General features: G+C 42.6%; 1 protein-coding gene across 1 annotated transcript in view; it reads left to right on the top strand.

Moving 5' to 3' along the window:
* Nucleotides 1-18,377, top strand: part of SNX20 (sorting nexin 20) — a 34,361-nt gene extending 15,984 nt beyond the window's left edge. Inside the window, exons 2-5 of the mRNA XM_025204281.1 lie at nucleotides 2,170-2,291; nucleotides 6,172-6,344; nucleotides 11,217-11,368; nucleotides 14,591-18,377. Of these exons, the coding sequence (XP_025060066.1) occupies nucleotides 6,179-6,344; nucleotides 11,217-11,368; nucleotides 14,591-15,259 (987 nt within the window). The 5' untranslated portion in view covers nucleotides 2,170-2,291; nucleotides 6,172-6,178 and the 3' untranslated portion in view covers nucleotides 15,260-18,377. The remainder of the gene's footprint in view (nucleotides 1-2,169; nucleotides 2,292-6,171; nucleotides 6,345-11,216; nucleotides 11,369-14,590) is intronic.
* The last annotated feature ends 7,425 nt before the right edge of the window (nucleotides 18,378-25,802 follow it).

The following is a 25,802-nucleotide window of genomic DNA, read 5'->3' as shown; positions in this document are numbered from 1 at the left end:
CCCCTTCCAGCCTGGATAGGTAGATATTACCTGCACACCTCCTCCTACAATTTGGACTCTCTCTCTGTCTCTCTGTCTCTCTCCACCTGGACTTCAGTCCCTGCACCAAGCCTCTTTAATCCCTGCTGCCATTGTGTGTGTGGGTGCAAGGGAACCAATTTGGCATTGTGTCACCATCTCCCCTGTTCAATAAAACCACTGTAATTTGCAACCCCGAATTGGGTCATGTTTTACTGAATCCCAGTCCCTTCTCTATCTTAAATTCCACCCTCATTCTCTCTCTCTCTGTCTCAGCTCCAGTTCCCACCCTCTCTGCTAGTTTCCCAATCTCCTCCCAATTCCATGTCCCCTTTTCTGCCACCTCTCAGCCTCTCCTTGCTTTCCTGCTGCCCTGCCGCCTGCTGCTTTTCCTGTGATTTTCTGCTGTCCCTCTCTCTGTTTTCAGGCTTCCCCCTCACCTTCTGTAATCCTTCCCCCTCTCCGCCCCCCCCAGCTTCCCAGCTCCTATTAGCTGTCCTGTAGTTTGCTCCAGCAGCTGGAGCCTTGCTCCAGCTTCCAGCACCTACTGCTGCTCCCTGCAACTTCTCTAGCTGCCCCAGAGCCATGCTCTTGCTCCCCGCACCCAGAGCCCCTCTTTAACACCTACACTTTCCCTTAGTCCCATTTTTCCCTCTCCCTATCTACCTTTTCAGCTCCCCCATAGCTCTGGCTCCAGACCCAGCCTCTGTGCCGGCATGCTTCCCTGTTCTGCAGGCCTTGAGAGTTGCCTTTTAATCAATTAAGATCAATTAACCTAAAGTTATCCCCGAGTCTCATTTCTTCAGCCCAGGCCCCTGCAGTCTACTGGTTCTAATCCCGGTCCTGGTAACTTTAATTTCCTACACTTCTACTTTCTTACCTTAACCTTTTCCCAGGTATCCCAAGTACACCAAGCACATACATACATACACATCACAACACCCAACTTAGGAACTCACCTGTGTATATGTGTAGGTGAGTGGTATGTGTATAAATTAGTGAATACGCACACATATATAGATATCATTGTGTGTGTGGTATATGAATTAAAAATCCATGTATGTGTATTGAATGTGCAGGTGGTGGTAACTGGTAACTAATTCTGTCTAAATTTGGTGTGTAGCATGTATGGGCTTAAACTGGTGATAGGTGTGCATGAACCTAGACTTGTTATTTTGAATGTGTGTGTATCTGAGTTGCGTGTGTGTGTGTGTGTGTGGCATTGTGTGCATGATATACGAATTAGTGATCTGTGTCTAACTTTTGGGGTATATAGTGTATGTGCTTGAATTGGTAATAGGTATGCATGTGCCAAGGCTGATTTGAATGTCTATGTGCCTGAGCTGGTAGTGTGCATGTGTATGCACCTAATTGATTTGTGTGTTTGTATATGTGCAATTGTGTCACACCCTCCTGTCTAACAGCGCAATATTGAGATCCTGAGAGTTGGCCTGACCCCACAGGGCTACAACTTTGAGCCAAGGTAAAATATATTTAGTACCCTGGAATTGAACTTTGCCCTTGTTGCTGCTGACAGGTGCTCAACAGAAGATTTACACATAGCTATCCCAGCACACAAGTTTTCTGTTTAGTCTGAATCTGAGTTAATTTAAGGCCAAGTCAGCATTGTCTTTTATTGCAGATAAAATGTGTATATGGAGGTAGATGGTTACTCAGAATTGTATTGTATCTAGGTAATAAGTCTATATTTTAAGGGTACTCTATTTGTACCCCATTTTGAAAGTTTAAAATTTTTCACACAAATAGATTTTCAGTTTTTGACCAGCTCTACTATATACTTTGTTTTTAAGCCAATTGTTTTCCTTTAGCCATCAGTACAGAGAGAATTTCATGTATTATAGAATATCATTTATTATAAGGCTCTCTTGCACATAATGTTTTGTGTCTGTCTCTAATAACTATACCTCTTAGTTGGAGACCTCATCCAGTTGTTGCTTGAGCCTGTTGGAGTTTTGCTACTGACAACAGTGGAAATAGGCCTTATCCTGTTCTACAACCAGTTCAAAGAACTACTTAAGGCAGGTTAATAACTTTCAGTTTCAGAGAACTAACTACCCACTGAACACTGAGTCAACTGAATAAGGAAGTTAGATTTCAGTACGACTTCCTTCTTCCGCTTTTGTATAATAGAAAACGTTCCTGTTGCAAAGAGAGACAAGTTTTTCTGCGTTTTGAAAATCAAAAGCAAACCTCCCATGAAATAATATAGACTATAACCTCTTCACCATTGAAACTCCTTCAGAAATTCACAGGTGAGTCTTTTGTATATTTTATTATATAATAATAGTAAACATTCGCTGAAACATTTAATCAAAGCAACCAATTGTCTTTGTGTAACTTGGTTTCATTTTACTGTGTCTTTAGATGTTACTGTAAATAATCTAACCTTTTGTTAAAATAATTTGCATTGTTAATATGATAAAAATCATAGACAATTCTTTCGTATCTAATCCTGTTACTTTTCAACACACGTTGGCCCAAACTTCATTTCTGTTTATCAACACAGCAGCAACTTTTGTTCCAACTGTTTCTCTGTATTTCAGAATGTTCATTACAAGCAGTGTTTTCAGTTTCTATAGCTTAAACACTATATTTTCTATATGTTAAAAAAAAAAACGACTGTGCCACGTCAATTTGCATTTCAAAAAGTGAATTTGAATTGAACCTTTTGGGCCTTTTATGTTGCAGGTGTTCAAACTACATTGCATAATTTAATCTGATGTTTTGAGATTCCTGTTTTCCCCATTAAAAAAAAGTAAAACTTTGCAAATGCTGACCCTCTACAAAGAACTGTTTTCTCTGGGGCAAAATAACCTGATCCAAAAAGCTACTGAAATAATTGCAAAGATTTTTCTTGGTTTAAACGAGCTTTGGATCAGACTCCTGTTAAGGTGAAAGAGAGATGCTTGGGGAACGCTGCTTGCCCTAGTCAGGGAGAAGACAGACAACTCCCCTTGTTCTTTCTATAGGGAAAAGGAATACATGCTCCCCTTTACCTCCCTTTGCCTCAGGGGAAATAAGTGCTTTCCCTTTTCACAACCATACAAACTCTGATTGACACAATGGACTGCAAGCAATTCTGTGTTGGAATTTCCCCACATGTGTGTCCAGTATTGCAAACAGGCTTTCTCGGCAACTGCCCAGGAAGATCACTTTGTATAAATATTGCAGAAGTAAGAACCAAGCAGTCTGCACCAGCACAAACTTCCCCTATATACCTTAGCTCTTTATTCCTCCAAAAGGCTCTCTCCATTTTATTCTGCAACAGGATTAAGAGTACTTTTTTAAAATAAACTTTTCCTATATTACTTATTTTCCTCCCTTTCTTCAGCCAGTTGTGAGCAAAAAGTTCCTATTGCCTAACTAATTAAACAGAAATCAACAGTGAAGTTGCCAGGGGCTCTTACAATTTTTTCGCTGCTAGTGTAACAATATGATAATACAAATAGCTGTCATTGAAATTACTATAGTTCTCCATAGGCTCTGTGGGCATTTTTACACGTGATGTTGGACCTGGAGCTGGGCACTTTAATTAGTGAGCCATGCTAATTAAAAGTACCAAGCATCACGTGTATCAGTGTCCCCATGCTAAAAAAAATGGTGGTGGGATGCTCTGAATTGAAACTCATTGAACATGTTTTATCTCAAAGTGCCCCACTGCCGTTTTTTCAGCGCAGACACACTGGGGACACTGATACACATGACATAGAAGGTTCCTGGAGCATGTCAATTTCTGTGCTCCAGCAGACTCGATTAATAGTGTCTGCTCCGAAGCAATGGATTTTCAGAGCAGGCTCCATGCAGATGTATAGGAGCCCTAAGCTTTAGGACCTCCCCATACAAACATGCAGTAAAGAAGAGTCTAGTGGCACAGGATTTACAAGCCTAAATCTGGCACAAGCAAACAGGTGGATACAACAGACAAGCAAAGGGAATGAGCAGAATATGCTCCTACATAATAAATAGAAGCCTTAGTTCTCCTCCTGCCTAGGCATTGCTAGAGATGATGTGTACCCATCAGATAAAATGGAAGATTTATAACACTACTTTAAGTTTGTGAGCCTTTTACCCTACACTCTAGAGCAGTGGCTCTTAATCTATTTGCCGTAGTGGGCTGCATTGCAGCTCTCAATGTTATGTGGGCCGCACCCAACAGCTGAGGGGGTCCCCAGCTGCAAGGGCTATGGGACCAGGACCAGGGCCCACAGCCCCCTGTCCCCCCACTGCAGCACCAAGCCCTGGCAGTTGCTGTGGCCAGATTGGAGTCTGGAGCCCGGCTTCCACCCCGCACCCCATGGGCAGCAAAGCTCTTGTGGGGGATGGGGAGAGGCGGATGCAGGCTGCCTGATGCAGGCTTGGGACTCCCTGCCCTACTGCCCTTCCCCCAGAACCTCCACCACCCAGAGGGTAGGACTCCGCACCAGCAAGCAGGGATACTCAGTGCTACTGCCAGGAGCCCCACACCAGCTGTGCCGCCACAGTGAGGTGCCCCCTGTCCACCCAGAAGCAGCAGTGCCACAGAGTTGGCCCCCACACTGCTGCTGGGTGGGCAGGGGGCACCTTGCCATGGCAGTGCAGCCAGCATGGGGCTCCCAGCAGTGGCACCAAGCCTCCCTGCCTTGCTCTGTTGTGGAGGTCCCGGGGGGGGAGGGGAGCAGAGTGTGGAGTCCTGCCCCTGCAGCGGGCAGCCTACATCCACCCCTTCCTGCGCACAAATCTGAGGGGCACATGCCCCCTCATGCCTCTGCCTGCGAATGAGCACAGCAGCAGGGAGCCGGTCCCCCTGCTGCCCCTCAAATGAGCTGCCTGTTGCTCCATCCCACTCCCCAGCTGGACCTCATGGCTTCACATTTCAATCCCACATACCACCCCAGCTGGACAGCGTCCCCAGCCCTGCCCTGCCCTGCCCTGCCCTGCCCTACTCTACTCTACTCCCTTCCTTGCTGTGGAGGCCTCAATCTACCCCCCTCCCTCCTACTTGCATAGATTTACCTGGAGGCAGCTGTTGGAGCTACTCACCATGCTGCCTGGCTGCCACATGCATGTGTATGTGTACACATGCACATGGTGCCCCTACCTTTGATTGCCCTCCTCCTGCTCCCCCCAGCTCTAAGCAGGCCCTTGTAGGCTGGAACTCTGCCAGCCTGCAGGGGGGAAGCCACCGTTTCCAGCATCTTTCTCCCTGAGGGGGCTGCGGGGCCGGGTGGGGGGGGGGGGGGGGGGGCCACCCACATAAGCCACCGACAGTATTGGCAATGAGGACAGAGCGGGCAAGCTCCCGCAGATGCTGACATCAGTGGTGGGGACAGAGCTGGCAAGATCCCAAAGATGCCGCGGCACCAGGGGCTGAGCTGGTGAGCTCCTGAAGACACCGCCAGTGGCACTAGAAGTGGGGACAGCCCTGTCAGGGGGGGCATGTGCCCCCCCCCCCCCCCATGCCACCCCTACCAATCGCTCATGCCTCTGACTCTAACAAACCGCAGGCAGCAATTTTTACTTTTTTTTAACAAGATGTCACATGGGCCACAGCAACATGTTAATTGGGCCATGGGTTAAGAACCCCTGCTCTAGAGTATGTTTAGATATGATCAGCTGTTAAACCTTGGAGGTAAATTGTCAATAACCGTCCACCTGTCTCTCTCAAACTTTTGGAATTTGTCTGCCTTAAATCATCATTGCCAATTCTAACAAGCTTCAAGGTATCACATAGAGAGTGAAGTCCTGGTCCCCCTGAAATATATTTTAAAACTCCCACTAACACTAATAGGGGCAGAATTTCACCTTCCATATACATATTATCTTATAGCTTCTTGTTCAGTATCTATTTTTCAATCCTGACAAAATAGCTCCCAACACGTTCAGTGGTAGCAGGAGCAGCCCTTTGCTGCTAGTTATTGCTGATATTTCTAGAACACACACCCTTTAATTTTGGTTATAATTACCTATATTTAAAGCAGTAGGAACTCTATGGTTCTTATGAGTTCAAAAAGGTCAGTGGCATTCTTTTCATTGATCTCAGTCAGTTACAGCAAGCCCCACCTTCATAAAATAAAGTATTACCTTGTATACACCTCCTAGAGTTCTTAACTTGTTTGATAATAAGGGTACGTTTTTGCATTCCTTCTTCAACAGCTTTGCAATGGACCGAGACCAGTGCTACACAACAGAAGAACCTCAGTTAGAAACTCCAACAGATATTACTACATTTTCTGCAATCACTCAGTCAGATGAAGAAGAAAATGAAATTGAAATTGCAAATTCATTTCCACCAGACAATGAAAATCCAGAAACTGTTGGCCTTCCAGGTTAGACTTCATCCTTACATTCAACTAATTTTCCATGTCCCCCAGTCAATGTTATTGATCATTTTATTTAAGAACTGTGTGCCTGATTCGTTCCTGCATTATGACAGTTTTACATTGTTTTAACTCCACTGAAGTTTGCGTTATAATGACATATGACTGCAGTAACACAGTGGTATATCAATTTGTTTTTCTTTCTGCATTTCTCACTCTCTCACACAGTTTTCATTTCAAAATCCTGGTCCTAAAACTTATTTCAGGCCTAAGTTCCTCAGAAGTAATCAAAATTAGTTTAAGTGATCCATATAAAATAAAGTGGTAGTCTCAGGTAAGATCTCACATACAGCACAAGATCTATGTTTTACTATTATCTGTTGTCAGTCTCAGCAAAGAGATTGAGGGCTGAATGTAAATGCAAATGGAAACACCCATTCAATTCCAGTGATAGCTCTCAAAGCAGAGGAACAGAGGTTGGCGATGCAATAAGCGAGGAAGTTTGTGTTCACCAACTGTGGCTAAGATTGCCAAAGCAGTCAGTAGTAGTAGTATAGTAGGTTCAAATTTTGTCTTGTTTTTCTGCAAAGCTGTTGTGTACAGTATAAAAAACTATACATTTAAGAAAAACTAGGCTATCCTTCTTGCTCCTATAAAATGAGATTTTAATCAAAATACCAGGGAGAGTAAAGTAAGGAATTCATAGATTCATAGATGCTAGGGTCGGAAGGGACCTCACCAGATCATCGACTCCAACCCCTGCCTAGGCAGGAAAGAGCCGACGCCCGGCCCGGGGCAGGAAAGAGGGCTGGGGTCAGATGCCCCCAGCCAGATGCCTATCCAGCCATCTCTTAAAGACCCCCGAGGTAGGGAAGAGCACCACCTCCCTTGGAAGCCCATTCCAAATTTTGGCCACCCTTACTGTGAAGTAGTTTTCCCTGATATCTAGCCTAAATCTGCTCTCCGTCAGTCTGTGACCATTGTTTCTTCTTACCTCGAGGTGCCCTGGTGAACAGAGCATCTCCGATCCCTTGCTGCGTCCCCCTAATGAGTTTGTAGGCGGCCACAAGATCACCTCTCAGCCTTCTCTTGCAGAGGCTGAAGACATCCAGGTCCCTCAGTCTCTCCTCATAGGGCTTCTCCTGTAAGCCCCTAACCATACAAGTGACCTCCTCTGGACCCTCTCGAGTCTATCAACATCCTACTTGAAGTATGGTTCCTCAAAACTGGATGCAATACTCCAACTGCAGTCACCAGTGCTGCATAGAAGGGAAGTATTACCTCCTTCGATCTATTTGTCATGCATCTACTGATGTATGATAAAGTGTGGTTAGCTTTGCTGGTGATTTCGTCACGCTGATGACTCATGTTCATCTTCGAGTCCACTATGACTCCGAGATCCCTTTCAGCTTCTGTGCTGCTGAGAGGGTCACTTTCCAGCCAGTAGATGTGCTGGATATTTTTGCGCTCTAGGTGCAGCACTCTGCACTTGTCCTTGTTGTACTGCATCCTACTGTGTACTGCCCACTTTTCTAACCTGTCCAGGTCTGCCTGCAATTGTTCCCTACCCTCCGGAGTGTGCACTTCACCCCACAATTTAGTATCGTCCGCAAGCTTGGGCAGAGTACACTTCATACCCATATCCAAGTCACTGATGAAGATATTGAAGAGTACAGGTCCAAGGACCAAACTCTGTGGGATCCCACTACCCACATCCTTCCAGGTTGATACCAGCCTGTCTACCACCACTCTCTGGGTGCAACCGCTGAGCCAATTTCCCACCCATCGGACCATGTAAACATCTATGTCACAGCCTCTTAATTTATTTATGAGAAAAGGATGAGACACCGTATCAAAGGCCTTGCTAAAGTCCAAGAAAATGACATCTACCTCTACTCCTACATCTAAGCATTTTGTGACCCTGTCATAAAACAAAACCAGATTGGTCAGGCATGATCTACCTGCTACGAATCCATGCTGGTTTCCCTGCTGCATTACTTTTCCTGCTGGACTCCCACAAATATGATCCTTCATAACTTTTCAAAGACCTTTCCAAGGATGGAGGTGAGACTGACTGGCCTATTATTATTCAGATCCTCCTTCCTCCCCTTGAAAATAGGGACCACAATGGCCCTTTTCCAGTCCTCTGGGACCTAACCCAAGTGCCACGAGCGCTCAAACAGCCATGCCAGTGGTTCTGCTATGACACCAGCCATTCCTTCAGTACCCTCAGATGCAGCTCATCAAGGCCTGCTGTCTTGAACACATCCAGTCCATCCAAGTGACTCTGCTCCAAGTCAGCATCGACAGTTAGTAGGCTGGTGTCCCCCCAATGCCCACCTAAGAACCCATTAGGAGACTTATCTTGAGCCCTGTTCAGGAACACTGAGGCAAAAAACTCATTAAATAGCTCAGCCCTGTCCCCCCTGTCTGCCACTAATTTCTCCTTTTTGTTCAGTAGGGGTCCTATGCTGTCCTGCACCTTCCTTTTACTCCCTACATACCTAAAAAAATACTTTTTATTGTCTTTAATTTGTGTTGCCAGCCTCAGCTCTGTAGTTGCTTTGGCCTTTCCAACTGCCTCCCTGAAAGTGCAGGCCAAGTAGGTATACTCCTGCTTGGTAGCTTCCCCTTGCATCCACTGCCTATATGCCTTCTTTTTTGCCCTTAGGCTCCCCTGGATTTCCCTGTTTAGCCAAGGAAGTTTTTTGGCTCCTTTCCCCCTATTCCCTTGTACTGGGATCGTCTCCCTCTGCGCCTGAAGGATTGCCTCCTTTAGGAACGTCCACCCTTCCTGGACTCCCATCTCGCCAGTACTTGTATCCTGCAGTGTGTCATTGACTACACTCCTGAGCACACTAAAGTTAGCCTTCCTAAAGTCAAACATTTCCACCCTACTAGTTATCTTGCCCACCCTATGCCGGATGGTGAATTTGATTGATTGGTGGTCACTATCCCCAAGGTGACCATGAATCTGCAGCTCCACTACCAAGTCCTCCCCTATAGCGAACACCAAGTTCAGTAAGGCATTTCCCCTAGTGCGACCATATACCTCCTGCGTTAGGTGAAGGTCCTGCGCACAGGTTAAGAACCTACGCGAACTATTGGATTTGGCTGACTGCTCCTCCTGGCAGATGCCAGAGTAGTTTAGGTCCCCCATGACAACCACATCCCTAGACTGTACAGCCTCTGAGATCTGCCTCAAAAATTCCAAGTCTAGCTTTTCCTCTTGGTGTGGTGGTCTGTAGCAGACCCCCACCACCAAGTCCCTTTCCCCTCAGCCTCCATGTATCCTAACCCACAATGCCTCAACTTTCTCCTCCTCTGATCCCATTTTGATTACGGTGGATGTATAATGCTCCTTGGCATAGAGAGCACCCCCACCTGAATTCTATAAGTACATATAGCTTAAACCATATATTGAACAATTTCTTTCTTATCTATTCAATCACACATATCCTTTGTTTGCAAAACGATATTAGCCATCTGGCTACATACAAATATTGCTAGGCAGTCAAGGCTGATATGTCTATGCTGGATGTCAACAATACAGCCCAAGGGCCAGATCTGGCCTGCAGAACCATATCACCTGGCCCCCTGTGCTGCCTGTGGGTCTCAGGGTTGACTGGTAGGCATCATGTGGGGCACTCCACATCCAGCAGCTACTCCAGTCACTGCAGTTCTATGCCAGACATGGCATCCACTCCAGCGTGTGTCAACTCCATGCAAGATCCACTGGCACATCCTGAGTAGCTGTTGTATATAGTATAGCTCCAAAGTGGCAAAGCAGCTGCTGAATAAAGCATGGTTCCGCAGCCCTGAAGTGTTTGCCACACACAGAATTGCCCTGAAGTAGCCAGAGCACAGTGACCACTCTGGCCACTCCAACCATTCCAGGACACGTGACAGATCTGGCATCTCAGACCAGTCTGGGGATCTAATCTGGCCTGTAGATTGGTTCTGTGACACTCATTCAGCCCTGTGGCTGGATAAATTTGACACCCCTGGTCTATTTGAAACAGCAATTGTAATGATGTCCTACTCATGCATTGCCCACATTGTTACCTCATAGCCCATCTCAACAGAAGTGCTCAGATTCCAAAATCATCTCCAAAAGCTGAGATGTGTCTATCATTGCTGATCCAAGTTTTCCTTCAAGGTAATTTTCCAGCCAATTATCCTCCATTTGTAATGTAAAACTAATGACATTCTGGCTTCAGTTACACCCCATAGGCTAAATTATAGCTCCACACAAAGGAATAGGAGCAGTAAGAACTTCTCTTTCTCCCTTTAATAGTTTCATGGCCCTTCCCCCTTGGAGTAGGTAGGAAGGGTGTGATTGCAGGTCCAGCCACCTACTCGCCAGCCAAACCATCTGCTTGACTGCAGGAATTTGAAGAGCTGCTGATATAGGCTACTGAGAGACTACCTCCTTTTCCCATGTTTCTGTTTCACTAGGGAAAAGTGTGAATGAGTCATGGTTTCCTGTGGCTCCTCCTGGATGAGTGCAAGTTACATATATCATCTCTCACTCAAGACTGTGCCTAAAGTTGCAACCCAGCTTAATTATACCTATGTATATTGTTTTGCCTGTTGTGGTTTTTGTGAGGCAAACAGAGTTGTTGCCATCATGTAAGTTTACTTTTGGCAGGCAAAATATTTCCTTTCCATTTTCAGAATGGTATGGTAGTCTCAGATGTGCAGAAGTTGTTCTTATTAGCAATCAACTGATGTTTTTTAGCAGTCTTACAGTAGGGATATACATATTACTAATGCAATTATGGAATCAGAAAATTCTCTTCCCTGGAGAATGTACAAGAGGTTGGGTTTTTTTCCCAAATACACTGGCTGTAGTATGAAATATTAAACATATTGTTTCAGATACCAGTGAGGACCTGAGCCCTCACTCTTCAATGACAACTAAGGAGCTTCAGGAATACTGGAGAAATGAGAAACGCCGCTATAGACAAGTCAAACTCCTTTTTGAAATTCCATCAGCCAGAATTGTAGAACAGCACTTCTCTAAATATGTGGTAAGCTACCAAATGAATATGTAGCATGATCATTATTTTTTATTCACTCTGGAGGGGTCTGCATAGCATGGGTCTTTTCATGAAGGCCTTGCTCATGGCCAAGTTTTACAGTCCTTGCTTACACTGAGCAGCAACCTACTCACAGACTAAGTCACTACTCAATGTAAGCACAGCTGCCAGAATCTTGCCCTAAAATGCCTTTGACAATCAAGTCTGCAGCAGTAAAAAAAATTATACATTTTTTTCCAACATGCCAAGTTCCTCCTTGTGTATTAAGAAAATTCATGCCAATGCAAATACACCAGTGAGGTTATGCTGATATAAGGAACTAGGTTATACTCGTGTAAAATCTGCCTTGTGCCAACACAGCCTGTCCACATTGGAGAGCCAAAGTAGCACAAATGAAAACTTCTTTGATGCAGACAGAGCTTAAAGCTTTGCATTTTCAAATAGATCAGTTTTGGCATGGATCCTTTTGCGTGCACAGAACTCCAAAGTCTGCCATATTTGTTATGAAACACATGAAGAGGGAAGATGGAAACTAGAAGACCTCCCAAGGTCTCTTCTAATCTTACTCGTCTAACATTCTCAATGACTGTAAATATTAAGTGAACCAAGTCAAATTGTGATAATCTGGAAAACCAGAGTTCTATTTCCAGTCATGATGCTAGCCTCCCAGCCTGGATTATCTTGGCCAAGTGATAACATAGTTCTGTGTTTCAATTTCCTTACTTGTAAGATTAGAATAATGACACTTACTTACCTTCTTTATAAAGCACTTTTAGAGATGGAAAGCACTATCAAATTGCTTGGAATTACATTATTAATACTCATATTACTCATGTTACTGAGTTCAGTAGGACTACTGTTAGGGAGAAGTTGCATGTTATACTTGGAACATGCTAAGGGCACTTGAATGCAAATGTTCACATGTTAAGCTCATTAACTCCTACTAAGTGCCCTCTGAGCACCTCAAAGTTATGCCACTTCATGCAAGGACTAGCTCTGGGCCATGCTACCTGGCTCATGTTAGGGTAGTAACTTTAGTCTGTTCCACAGCCTAAAGAAATTTGTGGTCCTCCCGCATCCTAGGATGCACTTCTCCTAGCTTCTACCCCTACCCAAAACAAGGATAGAGCCCAGATGTCCTGGTTTATAGCCACACCCCCTACTTATAAGTCCTCCAGTGGCAAGTCAGAGCTGTGCAGAAAAGAAACAGTATTAGCTCTTAACATGCAACTGCTTACAGCACATTCTAACTTTAACACCATGTAGCATCACACAAATTTAATATTGTCTATTCAGTCTTAGAATAGTAGTAATAATAGAATACTACTAGAATGGTAGTAAGCTGTTTGATATGATGAAAGATTTTCATGTCTTATCTCATGTGATCTTATTAAATCTATATAGGTTCTGCTACCCTTACACAGGCTGAATATAATCTGACTCTGAGTAACTCCATTAACTTCAATAAAACTGTTTGAGGAATAAGTTACTATTTGCTTTGCTTAGGATGGTAGAACTCAAGCTACTAACTACATGAAAAACATGTTTTACCTTACCAAAAAAATGTTGAGCAAATTTGAATGATTTTATTATATGAAATCTCTGTTTCTGCTTGGTCATTCCACAAAGAGAAGAACATAAGTTCATCTAGTAGTTGTGAATTATTCACTAAGCTACCCTTGATAGTCAGATTTCTTAAATCATCATCACTTTATGTTCTGTACAGTTCTCTTGCTCTCTTTCAATATTGTTTTGGATATACATAAATAGTGTGTACTCTGTTATCAGCAGGGCAAAGTGTAGGAAAATGTCAGCATTAATGAATGAAAAGAGATCAGAACAATGGCAGCTCAGGTTTGGGAATCTTCAGAAAAGCTTGCTTTATCAGGCTTAAAACTGAACAACAACAGAATGAGACAGGTTCTTATTCTACTGCTGTTTTGCAACATCCAATGCCTAGCAAAAGGGAACAAATGACTTGAGCAAACCATAAACCTAAACCTAATCCAGTTTAAATCAATGGGAACAGGATGAGCTTGTATATGAACAGTGTCCTGACTTAATCTAAAGCACACTGAAGTCAATTGACCACACTCTCAGTTGGTGTAAATAGGCAAAGCTCACCCGACTTGCACAGACTTACACTGATTTACACAACCAAAGGAGACTTCTTCAACTTTAATGGGCTTTTTTACTTAGTCATGTTTATTAAGCTGTCTTTACTATAAATTTAGTGCAAAATAGAGATGAATTTACCTTTGAGTACTGGTAAATTGTTACTAATGTTCTTCCACCAGTCATTAGTGAAAGGTCTTGGATAGCAAACAGGTTGTTATCCAAATGTTGTATTCTCTTTTACCAATTTTTTGTAAAGGTGCAGGGCTTGTATAATAGGACAATAAGTTAGAGAAAAAATGTCTCTGGAGTGCTCTATGTCATTTTGCGTATGTCAGATGTTCCCACCAGGTGTCTCCTATTCAGAGCCTTAATAATGCCCAGAAATCCCTTGAAATGTGAGCTACAAATGACATTTCTAACTATTACAAGAAATAAAAAATATGTTATATTCAATATGAGGTCTGGGAAATCCATGCAGTTTGTGGTTGATTGATTGTAGCAACTGTATTTGCTACAAAAGAAGTAGTTACATTAATGCCCCATATTACTTCATATATTTAACTGTTATGAGCAAATTGAGTTTACCAAATTAAAGCCTACATTCAGCATTGTGCTGAATCACCTATTAAAGTCAAAGACTTACGTTCATGCAAAACCTTCTCTCAAAAGTCTGAAACATTAGTGGATGGGAACTAATGACTTGTCAACACCCATCTCATAAATCTTATCTTTTGGAGGAACCTGCTCTAATTCTAGGAATTGATTGCCAGTCTCATATGTCATATTGCCAGTGCAAGCCCAAAATGTACATAAGATCCAGACTGCTACATTTAGATCTAAACTGATGCAGTTTGCACTAGCAAAGATCTTTCAAGCCAACACACATTCCATTGATACAAATCATAGCCTTCCTTGTCCATATTTATAGCTCCAACAGTGCAAAACCCCTCTATAACTAGAACCAGGGCAAAATTCCAATCCAGAAAAAGCCATAGTTAAGTCTAAAATAATGTGAAGCTGCTGTGTGACAATAACTTTATATAACAAGGCTGCAAATCTTACTGCTTTTTGTTTTTTATCCTACCCCTGCTTTAGATGTACAAAGTCATTGTCATCCAGACAGGTAGCTTTGATGTCAACAACTCTGTCATTGAGCGTCGTTATTCAGATTTTGAAAAACTGCACAAAAATCTTTTGGAGGACTTTAGTGAAGAAATGGAAGATGTGACCTTTCCTAAAAAAACTCTGACTGGTAACTTCACAGAGGAAATAATCAATGAGCGAAAATTAGCCTTTAAGGACTACCTGAGAACTATGTATTCCATGAAATATGTCCGGAGATCCAAAAAATTTATAGACTTCTTCATGAGACAAGAGCTGGAGGAAGGTTATGGGTGTCTGAGAGGAGGACAATATGCTAAAGCTTTGGAAATACTTGTGCAAGCAATTGCTTTGCAAGAAAAATTGACAAAACACAACCCTCTTTTAATAGTCTCTACACTCTGTGCTATTGTTGTGTGTCACAAAGACCTGGAGAACTCACGAAGTGCCTATGAATATGGAGAAAAAGCTTTATTACGCCTACAGCTGTGCACCAGCCATAAGTATTATACCGCATTGCTAGAGACAATGATCACTTTGGCATATGAACTTGGGAAGGACTTTGTATCCTTGCAAGAGAAACTAGAAGAAAGCAAGGCAAAAAGACACCACGCAAAAGTATTTACCCTAAAAGAACTTGCAGTTCGAGAATATGTACACTGAGTACAAGGAAAAAAATTATGCTTCTATTTTATTGACTACTCTGAGTCAATGAAGACAATGGACTCCAAAGTGTGTTCCTAAAGCAATTGATCCTGAAGCTCATAGAAAAAACCAACAGCAAAAGTTAGGACTATGGCATTTCCAATGTATAAAATGTAAAAGACACGCAGTCATGTGTGTTGCATATGGTATTAGCTACAGTCCAAGTTGCATATGGTAGGCTTGGTTGGCAACCAGAAAGTGGCTGATGTGCATGGGGTTTTGCTAATCCTGCAAGCCCATCTCAGTCAGCACCTGAACATCAACTTGCTTCACCGCTCTATGTAGCAGACAGTACAAACCCAGGATTAAATGGTTTAAATAGCAGCCAAAAAGTACAATCAGCAGCTTAATTGTTTAATTGCTTTTGCTAGAGTTCTAGGTACTAACAAGCAGGCATGGCCTAAACACACAGTGTTCTAGAAGGAACCACAAGAGGCATTTGTTTTTAAGCAGGGTCTTCAAGAATCAACAGAAGCCTGGAAATGCCTTGTGCTATTTGCACATTTAAATAGGTGCCCATGTTATGGCTTGCTCAGTATATAGTACCAAGAAACACCAAAGTTTCCTAAAATGGGAATAAATGTGTGAATTTTTTTAGCTTGTTCATTTTCACAGCAATTTGTGCATAGCCAGTTTCACAGTGTCATCTGTCTAATCCATCAGAATAGGGCTGCCAGCATAGAGGAGTCCCTAAATATGCGTGGAATCACAGACTTTATTCTTTTTTTGCTAAAATTCCTTTGCAAGACAGTGTGTGCTAACCATAAGAAAATGTTTCTAGAAGAAATAAAAAGAAACATTCAAAACATGCTATTTAAGGGGTGTTCTTTCAGAAATCATGTTCATATTTCCTGCACCTGTGACTGAAGTATTGTCAATGAGCAGTCAGCCATTTCCAGATATGTAATATCAGGTGGTCTTATCCTGCTGCCACTGAGCTCAGCAGTTGTTTTACAATTAATTTCAGTAGGAGTATGACTATGCTAGTGGTCATCTTTTCACTGGCTTTAGGGTTTATATTTAATATCCTTTTTGTAGCTGATAGGATTTCATAGCTTGCATCACATTCCCTTTTTTGAGCAGTTTTTAAATGCAGCTTTGACTTGAGTGGAAAATACATACCACATGTAAAGTGATGGAAAATCTGGCTAATAAAATGGTAGCTTTAATACTGATAGTCAAGCTGTGAGACACACGGTCAACAGGCAATCTATATACAGCATGTGTTCTTACCCAGACTTACAGAGTTTGGTGTAATGTGTACAGTACATTTAGTTTTAAAGTCTATTTGTATGAGAGAAATGTCACCAAGCAGGCAGTGAAGTTTCACTGGTGATCATTTCAGGAACCTCATGTACAGGTACAGATATGGAGCTTGCCCTTGTCCTGACATTTCTGTGAAACTTCATGACAGTTGGGACAGTCTGTACTTGCCTGCAGTTGGAAGGCATTATCTTTATTCATCCATTTTGATGGTTCTCTCAGAAGTGCTATTTGCATAATTATGGAAATAATTTTTAATATTGTAATGAACTGGTTAATGTTTGTGTGGACCTCCTCCATCTTCTGAACACAATCAGAATGTTTCAGCTTGCTTTTGGATCAGGAGGAAATGAATTCTGCCTTTGTTTTTACTCTTAGCTGTAAAGTCATTTTTCTGTAGCTTCCATAAGTACATGTTATGAGTTGTTATAGTATGTCTATCAATGCTGTGATCTGTCATAGTATATCTATCTAGTGACAGTGATCTGATCTTCATTTAACACAAATGGAAAATTGGGCAATAATGAATTGTAATCCTAGTAGTTATAGTGCAATATTTAGAAACAAACAAGCCTCCATACCTCAAACTGAAGTCAGCGGTATCTATGGGTATTCAGCCCTTCTGAAACATTCAGGCCCTTCAAGAATCTCTCTGTGGCCTTCTACAACCCCACAGAAAGAACACAAGAGACAGCATTGTTACTCAACTGCACCAGTTGAAAGGATCAACTGGTTTAAAAATGCTTTGAATATGGAAAGCATTATTGGTGCCCAGATGGCCCAGGGATGAATGCCTGAGAAATACTTTATTTGATAAAAATATACAAACAAAATAAAACTGTATTCAAACACCAACTATATTTTAGTCAATAAAAATAAATTATTAACAAGGAAGGTCAGGAAAAAGCAAACACACACCAAAACCTTAAAGCTTAGTAGCAGCAGTAATAAAAGCCATTGCAGGGAAGTAGGGGCTAAACATCCTCAAACAAAATACTTCAGACTAAGAATTCTGGAGGACAACTTGACAGGAGCAGTCACGACCCTTTTGCCTGACTGCACCTGCCCGTACTTAAGCACACAAAGTGCAGGGTTTCAGTAGGACAAAACAGTTAGTCCTCATAGTTTATGGAAGACAAAAGTCTACTTCCCTACTTCTGATCTCAAATTGGACAGGAAGGAAAGGAATCCATGATCCCACTCACCTCCCAAACAGTTTGTGGATTAGGCATAGAAACAGAGTCCTAACAAGCAGTTTCTGGTTGGCAGCAGCAGCTGAAGCAAAGGTGGTGAACTGGCAACAGCAGCAGCCACCGTTCTCATGCCTCCACTGGTACCCAGGGCTGGTGCCCTGCTTATCCACTCCTAGTGATGCTACTGCTTAGAGTGGTAGACCCTCCTAACTCCCCATGTAGTGACAAAGGAACTTACAGAAGAATTTGACTTCAAGTAGCCCCTAGACCAGGGCTGGGTAATTATTTCAGCTAGAGGGCCACTTAATGAATTTTGGTGACTTGTCAAGGACTGCAAGGGTAGCTTCAGGTCTTGACAGGTGCCCCACCCTCTAGTTGCCATTTTGGGACCAGAAGTCCCCCCCCTAACCTCTGACCTTTGCCACCAGAAGTCCCTGCCCCTGCCCCCAGAAGTATTCCCTTTGGGAGGGTGGGTAAGGGTTGTTATATTGGAACTGCAAATAAAACAAATCATATGCTAAAAAAATCAAACATCTACCATAATATTTCAAAATTGTATTTAAAAAAATATTTTAGTCCTGATTTACATGCGTTTGTGTAGTGTATATAGAGGTGATTGCATAATAGCTCAAAAATAAAGTCTTACTCTTGTATATTGTGTGTGGGGCATGTATGGGGGTGTAGGGTGTGGTTGGGAGTGTGTGGGTGTATGAGTGTGGGGATGTGGAATGTGGGTGGGTGAGCATGGGTGTCAGGTTTGTGAAGGGGTGGGTGTGTGTGGGGGGGATGGTGAGGGCATGTGGGGGATAGTGGGCAGGGTGTGGGGGGGAGGAGGTGTCCTCCCCACCCTTCTGCACCTATGGTGCATAGCCCCTGCCAGTGGCAGCAGCAGCAGCAAGCTGCAGGCCCTCAAGGCACTCATGGGCCGCACAGGCAAAGCTTCCCAGTGGTGCATGACTCCAGTCACTTCTGGGAGCTGCACATAGTGGCAAGGAGTGAGGACAGGCCACCCTGCATCCACTGCATGGGGCTCCTGACATCTCATGTGTAGCTCCCAGGATCTGGCCAGAGCCATGAAGTGGGAGTCATGCACAATGGAGCCAATGGCCTGGCCCCACTCCCTGCCACCACATGTAGCTCCCAGGACTCCAGTGGGAAGCAGGGAGTGAAGCCAGTCTAGCTGCCTTGCATGGGGCTCCCTGCCACTTCCAGTGGAGTCCAAGGAGCTGCATGTGGTGGCAAGGAGCAGCAGAGGTCACCATCTCCATCATGCTTGGTTTCCCCTGGTAGCATGCAAATCCCAGGAGCTGCATGTGAGCTGCGGGGAGCCCAGTGCAATGGAGCTGGGCTGACCCGGGCTCTGCGCTCTTGCTGCCTCACTGGGCACGGACCCCGGGCCCTGCAATCCGAGCCAGCTGCAGCTTCTCCCCACCCCGCTTCCCCACCTGCTATCCAGAGCACTGCAACAGGGACACGTAAAATCCTGGCCTGGAGAAAAGATTAAATCCCATTCGTGATGTCTTCCTTTAAAAGGACATGGCTGATCCTGCACCACAAGCTTTCATTGGCATCGCTGTGTTAGTCAGGGTTGTGAGAGGGGTGATTTGTGACCAACACAGCTGTGACAGCAAGACTCTCTCAGTGTAGAGGCAGCTACTACACAAGTATATGTTATTATTTTTGTACTTTAGCTTATTTTACTGAATGGGGCTGGAATGGCAGTGCTCACAAAAAAGCTGGTTTTGATGGGATCAGCTAGGTCCTTGCTAGGAACACTTTGCCAGTATAACATCCAAGCATAGCTACAAGCTTCCCTTGTGTTGACTAGCCTTTGCCTCAGGCTTAAGGGGTTATTGAAATTGCCCCCCATTCACCAAGTGTCTCAAAAAAGAGACCTATTAGTTTCCTTGCTTTACAGAAAAACTGCATACTAATTACTAACTGAATTTAGGACACAGACTGGAAAAAAAGTAATCTGTTCATTGTGTAATTCTCCCATTCTGAATGGCTTTAAAGGGAAGGCTTTTTAATGGTGTATCTGTGCTAACTGATTGACCAGAACTTTTTATCATTCCTTGGCGCGGAAGTCATTCATCTCAAGAGCTATTCAGGGAGAACATATCAACTGCCTCATTTAAAGAGCTGGGTTTTATTTTCTGCTTCTTTGACACTTTCACTCAAGAGCTTTCTCACATGAATTGGCAAAACCAATCACACGTATAGTCCAGGGTCAGTTAAGAGACCCTAAATAGCTGCACATCAATTTGTGATTTCATTGCCATTACTAAAAAAAAAAAATCCCAACCAATAAAAAAAAAATTTCCCCTATTTCAACATGCTGAGGCTATAAAACTCTGAGGACAAAAGACTTTGCTTATTAATATGTTCAAGGTTGATATTAAAAAAGTAAACACTTGAAAGTAGAGGGATAGTATTGGGCATATGATATTGATAGGGAATAAAGAGATTGACAGCTATGTTCCTGACTGCATTGGAAAGTTCCGCAAATCACTTGAACTCTATTCCTTAGCATTCCCTCAGTAATGAACAACATTTCCTCAACTTACAAGATATTTAATGAGATTAGATTCATTAATGTTTGAAAGATAGGATGGTGATGAATGCAACAGAAAAGCCTGTGAAATATGCAAAATGAAATAGTTTTGATTTCAGTCTAGAAATGTGCATTAAGGCCACTGATAGACATTCATTTAAAGATGAGATAGAATCTGCCCATGATCCCAATAATCATGCCTCCTTCCATATTCCACATGCATGGCAGTACATGTGATTTTAGGAACAGGGATCAGATTCAAATCACGCCCTACTTGCCAATGCAGGAGCAGCCCAGGATCATGATCAAGTTGAAAGCTGGGTGCCTGACAATCAGCTGATTGTCAGCTGGAGCAGAGCCACACCAGGGCTCCAGCCTGGTCAGTCGAGTTGAATGATCAAACGATCAGATCAGCTGGAGACCCTGGTGCAGTCCTAACCTTACCACATATGGAAACCAACCATAAAAATATTACACATTTTGTGTAATATTTTGTGAGTGGCTGGTTTCCTTTTTTGCGGCACCATGAATATGTGGCCAGGTTACTATTGAATTTGATATGATTAACAGACTAATCACATGGTAAGCATAACATCTCCCAAGAGTCCAAGAGGAAGATCAGTGAAATCTATAAACACATATTTGACTTCTGGGTTTTTTTCCTTTAAATGGAAATGAATACATTCTCAGGCAAAAAGCTGTCAAACTTGATACTTACTGGGCACATCTACACATGCAGAAGACTGCACAGTGTAGTATTAAGAGTAGTACTAAATTAAGCAAGAACTAAATGACTACACAGTAATCGGTGTTACTGCACAGTCCCCACGCAGCATGGCTATTTTTAGCAGCTACTGCACAATAGCAATGAACTACTGTGCAGTAGCATTGGCATCACAGTTTGTGCCCAGCAACACTACATTGCTATAGCAATGCGCTACGGCAATGTAGTATCCTGTGTAGATGCGCCCACTGGTGACTATAAAATTAATAGATTATTAGTAACACAGTCTTATTTTAGACACAAATGTTACTGTTTTTCCATAAGAGTTCCAAATAGTTTGCTGCCGGCATTGGACTGCAGTTATGCCATACTGCTGAATCTGACCTGTAAAAATATGATGCCATTTCTAATTTCAACATTAATTGGAGATGGATGAAAGACATTAAAAGAATTCTGCTTTTTTATTTTGCTCAGATTTAACAACAGATTTATTTCAGTAGTTTTTGCAGTATTTGTGTTCATTTTCACAGTACTGTGGAAACTGGACTTCTCTAACTGGGAATGGAATACCACAACTCACACTGAGGATGGATTTAATAAGGAACGAGAGGCACAGAGGACAGGGTTTCCAAAGCCCTTTCATCCTATGACATCATTTTTCACAGTTAGAAAAAAAACACACCCACCACATACAGAAGTATTTTGTATAGACAGACAGAAGACAGAAAAGGTGGCTCTGAATAAATTAATCTCTAAGATGCTTCCCTGTCCTGCCTTCTGCCTGACTTCAAATTCACATGGCTAACTACCTCTCTTTATTAGATAGGAATTGGGAAAATGAATTGTACGCTCTCTACTCAGCACAAATGTAAGTGGGAGGGGGAAGAGGAAGGTGGTGATCGGGGCAGCAGTCCTCAGCACTTCCTTTGGATCAGAATGCAAAATAAGAGCCTCGGTAGCTGGTGGCTGGAGGCACTGTTGCCACCTGCAACACAGCAGCTGGTGCTTCCCTGTACAGCACTATTGTCCAGGGTGTAGAATTGCCCTGTTATGCCTCCAATACTCAGCTAGTCTACAGGATAGCAGCCTAATTTGAATATGAGGGAGGCCTTAGGAAAGGTTCACAAAAGCAAACATTTAACATTTTCTAAACTTCCCTGACTACCTCCTCTACTTCCTCTCTTTCAAATGCAGCTTCCATGAGAATGTCAAAGCCCCAGGGGCTTCTTAACAGCCCTCTCATTACTAACAAACAAAGAACATCATTAAAAAACAGTTAAAATGCATTTCAATGAAAACCACCATGCAACCAAAAATAATATTACAGTCTTTGCAAAAACTCCTCCTTGATAAAACAAATGGAAGACTGGAAGGAAATAGTTGCCCATTGGTGCCCTGTTCTTACTGCTGCTGTTCATCACCCATTATTATCAGTATTTATCCAACAGACAGAGCACTGGATAGACTTAGAAACCCAAATTCCAGCTTTGGCATGCCAGTGGTCTGGTGGGTAATGCTGGACAAATATAATCTCTCTACATCCTGGCTTCCACATATTTGAAATGGTTGGATGGCACAGGCAGATGTACTGTATAAGACATAGATATAAAGCAGTTGTTATCAGTGGATCTCAAAACACTTTACAAATGGAGTCAGTGACATGGTCTTCATTTTACAGATGGGGAAGCCCAGGCAAAGGGAGATGAAGTGACTTGGGCAAATGGTCAAGGTCCCATCCAGGTCTTTGTACTCCCATTCCTAGGGACCACAAACCCATACTACCTTGTATCAGCAAAACCAACTAGGATTGGTCTCAGCAACCACCAAAACGTTCCAAAGTCTGTGTGTTTAAAAATCTTGACTTACTCCTAGAGTAAGATATAACTGTGTGTGACCAACCCCAGCCCACATTCTGGTTGTACCAAATACTTAGAGTCAACTGCTCATGGTAAACCCAACATAAGTTTGAATACCGAATTAATTTGTGTAAATAGTATGGCATTATCAGTCCACTCTCTTTTAAAAAAAGACATGAACAGAAGCCTGGTGTCAGAGATGAATTTAAAACTAGAGCTGGTGATTTTTAAAAAATACTAATCGTTGACACCATTATACAGAAGAAAAAGGGCATTTAAAAACAAATTTTAAAGACTGTATTTTTCAAGCAACTCCCCTTAGGACACTCATGTTCCAGGCTCCCTCTCTTGTACTAACCAGGTGCATGCTGTGTGATGAATCTGACCCTTCTTTATAATGTTACTCTTTTTATTATTGTTACTGGAGCTTTTTCTCTTTTCTTTAGCATCTCTGTAAAAAAGTCCATCCAAGTGCAAGCACAAGCAAGTACATCTAAAACAGAGTCCAGCTAACATCTGTCTTGCATGTCTGGCAAATCACAGATTGCATGCATGCACACACATAAGGAAAATTTAAATACAATCTGGGCAGACCATCTCCAAGAATCCATGGAGAATTGCACTACAGTCTATTACACTTTGGCCCATTTCCATAAAAATTATTATTCCATTTGGGGCATTAAGTAGATAATACTGTTTACACAACTTTCTAAAATAAATAAAGAAGCCCATGAGGATGCCTAGTTACTTATGAAACATGCAGACAAGATGCTCCCTGTGCAATGCAGCATCTTGTTTATAGGGAATCCTGTGATCTTCTCTATTGCATACTTATTATTAACTCTTGTTATCTGCTTCATCACTGGAGAATAATATCTGCTTCCCTACATTTTAACAAGGCTAAATGCTTTCATTGCATTCAGCAGATTTACATAGGCAGCATAGGAGTCCATTTCAGGACATAAGTTGGAATTCAGAGAGACTTCGTGGCCCAGCAGCAGCTGAGCAAATCAAGTCAAGAATGTTTATTTTTTAATTAGATCAAAGGCAAGGACAAGAAGTGCTGAAAAATTAAATACTGTTGCAATTCCATAAAACACTGACTGTCAGCTCCTGTTTGGATGAGATGAGAATTCATCCAAACCTATTTTCATTAAGATCAGTTGACACAAAAAATTCATCCCACTAAGAGGGTATGCATAAACTGTATACACACATGCGCACGCGCACGCACACACACACACACACACACACACGCATGCATGTGCAGGGTACTAATTCTGATCTCATACAAGATTTCATAGATTTCACAGATTTCATAGACATTAGGGCTGGAAGGGGCCTTGGAAGATCATTGAGTCCAGGTTCCTGCCCCAGGGGCAGGAAGTCAGAAGGTGTCATAGCAAGATAAACATCCAAATTTCTCTTGAAGGCATTCAAAGTAGGTGCTTGAACCACCTCTGGCAGCAGTCTATTCCAGACCTTGGGGGCTCAGACTGTAAAGAAGTTCTTCCTTATGTCCAACCTCAAACGATCCTGAAGGAGTTTGTGACCATTTGACCTTGTCATCCCTTGGGGTGCTCTGGTGAACTGATGTTCTCCCAGATCCTGGTGAGCACCCCGATAAACTTATAGGTGGCCACCAGATCACCCCTAAGTCTGCATTTTTCCAGGCTGAAGAGTCCCATAGCTCTCAGCCTGTCATCATAAGGTCTGTTTTCCTGACCTCTGATCATGAGCGTGGCTCAAATCTGGACTCTCTCAAGCTTCTCCACATCCTTTTTGAACTGCGGAGCCCAAAACTGAACGCTCCACAAGGACTAATTCTATTGAAATCAATTACATTATAGTATAAGTGAGAGCTGAAACAGATCTACTACATATACAAAACACATACAAAAACTGTATACATTATGGCCCAAATCTTATTCCACCTTCTGGGCATCAAAGTAGACTTAAGTGTCTAAGTACAATTCTATTCCCCCTTGTTCAGGTCCTGAAAATCCATGAATGCATCTCCTTTTGTAACATACTGGGCATGTGCACATATGCATTAATGCGCTGTAATTATGGCACATTAAGTTTAGTACCTGTAATAACAGGTACTAACTTAATGCGCCATAATCGGTGCTACTGCACAGTAGCACCAGCGCAGGATATTAGCATGATTTTCATTGTGATGCACTAATACACAATAGAATTAATCTACTGTGCTTCTAATGTCTTGTGTAGACATGCCCACTGTCACCTTATCTTTAAGACTAAGTCGTTTAAAAGCAGCAAAATGGAAGAGGAAGGCTCACCCACCTTTTGCATTAACGGTTTTCCTTCCAGGGACTCTAGCAGCATGGAATGGGATCACACTTAAACACCTAAATCCACTTATGCACCTAAAAATGTAATACAGTTTGGCCCTTAGTACCTGTAGAGAGTGGATATATAAAGTATAGATAGATATGGAATAGTGCAAAGTTTAATTAATATTTGCCATGTGCTTGAAGATCCTCACAAGGGATATTATTACAAGTGCCAATTTTGCACACAGGTGGTTGTACATATGTAGAATTTGTAAACATTCTATTTTCTTTAGAAACAGCAAATGCCTAAAAACCTTCTGCCTTTATTTAGGCAATGGAAAAAAAACCCCCAAAGGAAAACAAAGTGAGCTGTTTTTCGTATACTAGTATCACTAACTTAAAATCACCCTAGCCTAGCTGTGCCCCCAAAAAGGTACATTTATTCCAACCAGTGCTAAAAAAGACTCCAAAGCAACTTGAAAGCAATTCAGACTTTGATTGAAAATATAGAATTTGAAATCCTGACACTTTTCTTAATGATGACTATTTCAAAAAGACTTGTCTCTGCCTGAACAACTAACTATTGTACCACTAGATGGAGCTGCAGCATTTGT

The sequence above is a fragment of the Alligator sinensis genome, unplaced genomic scaffold (assembly GCF_000455745.1).
Source record: "Alligator sinensis unplaced genomic scaffold, ASM45574v1 scaffold173_3, whole genome shotgun sequence".
Taxonomy (NCBI): Eukaryota; Metazoa; Chordata; order Crocodylia; family Alligatoridae; genus Alligator; species Alligator sinensis.
Note: the sequence above shows the minus strand (reverse complement) of the source record. Positions and strands in the feature narration are given on the sequence as shown.